This window comes from Lottia gigantea, assembly GCF_000327385.1.
Source record: "Lottia gigantea unplaced genomic scaffold LOTGIsca_25, whole genome shotgun sequence".
NCBI classification, from domain to species: domain Eukaryota; kingdom Metazoa; phylum Mollusca; class Gastropoda; family Lottiidae; genus Lottia; species Lottia gigantea.
In genome coordinates this window covers 358,239-363,357 of record NW_008708752.1, presented here as the reverse complement: position 1 = coordinate 363,357, position 5,119 = coordinate 358,239, and the positions used below count along the sequence as shown (strand labels likewise).

At 29.3% G+C, this 5,119-nt stretch overlaps 1 protein-coding gene across 1 annotated transcript; it reads left to right on the top strand.

Annotated features, from left to right (window-relative positions):
• Window positions 1-748: 748 nt before the first annotated feature.
• LOTGIDRAFT_160420 (hypothetical protein) lies at window positions 749-3,156 on the top strand (the record flags this gene model as incomplete). Its single annotated transcript, XM_009055569.1, has 6 exons — window positions 749-839; window positions 1,342-1,437; window positions 1,674-1,745; window positions 1,933-2,048; window positions 2,263-2,334; window positions 3,063-3,156. Coding segments are annotated over 6 exons (541 nt in total), but the record flags the coding sequence as incomplete, so codon positions are not given.
• Window positions 3,157-5,119: the final 1,963 nt, after the last annotated feature.

Below are 5,119 nucleotides of genomic sequence, written 5' to 3'. Positions count from 1 at the left end.
GTTACTGTCTTTATTTTAGTTTAGGACTTAAAACACACCATACTTAGACTACATAATTTGTAATTTATGCTTATAGCAATAGGAGAATTTACTCATTGTTTTTCACTTCTTAACTAACTGTTATAAGCTTAAGGTAGGAATTAAAACCAAATTTCCTTTTATTAATAATTTTTAGAATATTTATAAGTTTATGTTATAAGTCAAGACTAGATAGATGATATGAATTTTTGTTACACACAGATACATTCTCAAAAAGTGAAGGCGAACTTTTCCGATTTACCTCTTGAAAACTTTTAATATTACATTAAAAAAATAAAAAAATTGTCGCTTAGTTTTTAAATCATATCACATTACTCTTGTCTGCTATTTTTAGCCTGTATGATATATGAAACTAGAGTTGATTCAAATAAGCTTAAGAAAATCTAAAGTTTTGCTTTGTATGGGTAACAGGAAAATTAAGACCCAATTGCTACAACTAGGATGTCACTTAATTTAATTTGAAGTACAGTCAAATGTTCGTATCAATGGAAGGAATCAGATAAAAATGGAAGCTTTATGTATCCAAAATACACTTAATATATAGGACGGAAAATTGCTTTAAGGAAAAATATAAATTTCATTTCATTCATTTCATTCATTTCATTCATTTCATTCATTTCATTCATTTCATTCATTTCATTCAAAATTGAAATAATTTTTTGTCTAAATTCAGATGTTTTAAATGTGTACATATTTCTTATTATTTCAGAAAAACTGCTACTCATGATGCAGAAATAAAGAAATTATATGAAGAGATGGAATATCAGATTAAACAAGAAAAAGAAAGAATAGTATCAGAGGTGTGTGACATCAAATTATTTTTGTGCTTTAGGCATCATGATTTACCATATCCCCGGGACTATTTTCATTGGCCATAGATGCAGTTAATATCTGAGTATTCACAGAGTCAATATTTGTTATTTGATAAATCTTCCAGTATAATTATGACTCTCTAAAGCTGACAAATTTATGACAAGCCCCCTCATATTCTCTATTTTTATATAAAACCGTTGAAAGAGGACATACTTATAATATGTAGGTTAGTGGTTATTAGCTATCACTGCTGAGATGATTCAGCTTATGAATCAAGGACTAGATGTTGTCTGACTCTGACTGCCTTGAAAACTCAAAATTACCCTGTGAGGATTCAAATTTATGACAATCCAACTTACTACTAATTACTTATTTGCTAATTGCTGTAGTGTGTGATACCACATTCTTATTTTCATCAAAAAAAAACCAAAATTTAAACCACTATGATGTGGTTGAATTTGGCTTTAATCTGAATATTCTCAATTGTAGGAAAGAGCTAAAGAAAAAAGTTTAAGACTGACTATGGAGCAAGAATTACAAGAAAAAGAAAGATTATATCAAGAAATGTTAGCTAAACAACAAGAAGTGAGTATCACCAACACTTAGACTGAGATTTGAGAACCTTCCTAATGAAATTTTCAGCACTGTCACAATTACAGATTGTATGTGTATCAGCATAAAAAAAAAAAATGATAGTGTATAGATAAACACATGAGATATGGTGATGTTTTATTCAATTTAAAGTATTCTTATAATCCTTGAAGCCTGTCTTTATAATGATTCATTTAAATTTTGTGATAATTTTGTTGTTGATTTTTTAGATGGAAAGCCGATTGGAAGAAATGAATAATATAGAAGCTCAAACTAAAGAAGAAAATGAAAGATTATTGAAGGTAAAACCCTACCCTGTTATATTTGGATTCTTGTCATTTTTCACAAAATGTCTGATTGAAAATTGGAATGGTGCATAAATTTTTTTAGAAAACCTCTTTACAGCTAGAACTAGTTTCTATTCTAAAAAAAGTGAAATGGGACATTAAGACTCCAAAAGTCAGCTTTAATATTTGATTTTAATTACAGGAAAGAGAGTCATTAGAGAATATGTTATATGAATCACAAGAAAGTTTACAGGAATCTCAATCTTATATTAATCATCTTAGTTCACAGTTTAAAGATGATAAACGACAAAGAGCATTGTAAGTTTTAAAGCATGACTTTTTGTTTGGTTCAATCCAAGAAAAGAACTGGGACAAATTTCTACAAAACTTTATCTACTTATGCATTTTATAAATATGATGGGCAAAGTGTAAAATTTGCCATTTTATATCAGTGCCAATTGAAGAAATAGAATTCGAACTCTTTCTGAGCTGAAAAGAATTGACAATAACTGACTATGTTTAAATGTTTCAGTGCTGCTTTAAAGTTATCAGAAGGTATTGCCTTAGAAAGAGAAAGTCTGGTAAAACAACTGGATACTTTAAGGTAAGATAAAAAAAATTATGGTTAAGAAGGATAACAAATGTTTAGGTGGTTGTCTTTGGCAAAACCTGTTGGTTCTAGATAATATATGTCCTCTTTTCAGCTGGGATATGTTCAAAGTCAGCAAAATGTTACATGCTGCCAAAGACTCATTTTTGTTTTAATGTAATATAGCAAATGATAATGTAATAAACACCCCAACAGTTTTGATACAACTGCAAAATTGTTATTTTTAAAGAAATGTTAATACAAGATTACCTTATATTGTTATTTTTAAAGAAATGTTAATACAAGATTACCTTATATTGTTATTTTTAAAGAAATGTTAATACAAGATTACCTTATATTGTTATTTTTAAATAAAAAGTTAATACAAGATTACCTTATATTGTTATTTTAAAAGAAATGTTAATACAAGATTACCTTATATTGTTATTTTTAAAGAAATGTTAATACAAGATTACCTTATATTGTTATTTTTAAAGAAATGTTAATACAAGATTACCTTATATTGTTATTTTTAAAGAAATGTTAATACAAGATTACCTTATATTGTTATTTTTAAAGAGATGTCAATACAAGATTACCTTATATTGTTATTTTTAAAGAGATGTCAATACAAGATTACCTTATATTGTTATTTTTAAAGAGATGTCAATACAAGATTACCTTATATTGTTATTTTTAAAGAGATGTCAATACAAGATTACCTTATATTGTTATTTTTAAAGAGATGTTAATACAAGATTACGAGATGATAGAGATGAGGCAGAACAATGTGAAGCAAGGCAAGTATTAAAAATATCTTCTTCTTCTGCGTGTTAGCTTTAATGTTACTGTTTTCTTTTGTCATGTTAGCTTTAATTAATACTGTATATTGGTGCAATTCTTTGACTGCAATATGATGCATAGTGCGCTCTAATTCACTGCTCACTGCTCAGCGATTGATCCAAAATATAGAGACAGCCACTAACATTCTTACCCCCTGCCTTGTTTGTGATAAATGTTGATAAAGGGTTGAAGCAATGAGGTGTTTCACAAATATCTGGTGTGTAAAAGTTTTGTGGACAGACTAATGCCTGTGCGACTTTTACAAGCCAAGTATGGGAATTGAGGGAGAGATATGAATTCAGGACAACCTATCTTATGGCAGATGACAGTTCCTCAACTTACCATAATAGTGATATGATTGTCTTGTAAAGAAAACCCTAAAAAAATGAATTTTTAGGTGAAAAAGTCAGAATGTATCATTGAACAGTTTTCCTAAAGCATGCATAAGCAACCCTTTTAGTAAGTCAAGGGGTTTACAACTTGGTGGTAATTTTTAAAAAAATTTTGGGGGGAGGGGGCCAATTGTAGTCTAGTATAATATATATGGACAATTAAAATTTTAGTCGTTCTATTCAGTCAGGCTATATTCTCCAACATGAAAAAGATGGCAGGGAAACTTAAGAGAAAATGGCAATCGATCTTGAAAGCAGTAATAGAAAGAAAAAGGTTAAAAACCCCTGGTTTACTCAGTATTGTAGTGGAGCTCAACTTAAAAATTTGGATATGATTTCGACAAATTATTTTTTGGCATATTGTGAAAAAGTATGTGTAGCCTTGAGCCAAAATTCACCCCTATTTTGACTAATTTTATCAGACAGTATAATCTGCTGCCATGTTTCTATTGTTCACTACCTACTAGTTTCAACCCTGTATTGTCTTGTAATCTATGTATGTCTTTTTGCACTATTTTATTATTTATTTTTCTACTAACATGGAACAGTGATTTAATGGGAGAATTAAAGGTATAATATATACAGGATTGTTAAAAAAAAAACATGGGGGACCTTCACCTTACCACATGGACATTATGGTTTATTATTTATTTCATATTCTTTCTTAAATCATTAATATTATCTGACAAGTAAACCTGCCTGACACATTCCCACTCAATTTATGTAACATGGTCCATGAAAAGAATTTTAACTCTTAAAGGGATTGTAAAGTGGTTTTCTAAATTTTGTATGTGTATCGGGGACACTGACAGCATCAATTTTCACCATTCCAATTTTGAGTCAGATGTCTGTTGTTTCTGCAATTGCTTAAACAGAGTGTATGACGATGTTACTAATCACGAAGGGCCTTAGGTGATAAAGCCTATTTCGCATCAAACACTTACAGGTAGTTTTAGTGGAATTCTAGGAACCACAGACATCGGAATGAAAATTGGAAGGTGCAAATTGATGCTATCAGTGTTACCGATACACATACTAAATTTAGAAAACCTCTTTACAATCCCTTTAAATACTTTCGTTTATACAATTTTTAAAAATTCCAAAATCTTTTATGTTGATTTGTAGTTCACAATATGCCCCTTTTCTAGCACATATTTTGTTGTAGTGACTCTATAATTTAGTGATATATTGTTTAAATGCTAGCAGTGGAGTTATAGGCATTGATTTGGTAATAACTTAAATTTTTATGTTTATTGGGGTACAAATTTTTTAAAATTTTCAATACTAATTTGGTAGATATTTTTTGTGTTGGTTTCCAATTTTTCGTCCCATTCTTTATTTATTTCAAATCCTACAATTTATAGTTGAAAAGAGGAAGATCAAATCCAAAGTGAATCAAATCACTTATCAAACATGGGAAGCTAATGGGACTAGATATTTAGCCTGTGCAATAGCATGTACAAAATCACATTTTCTCATGAACTGTCGAGTCTGGTAAACAATTTTTTTTGTAATTATAGTGACCATATATGTTTTCATATGTATTTCATTTGGATGTCAAAGAG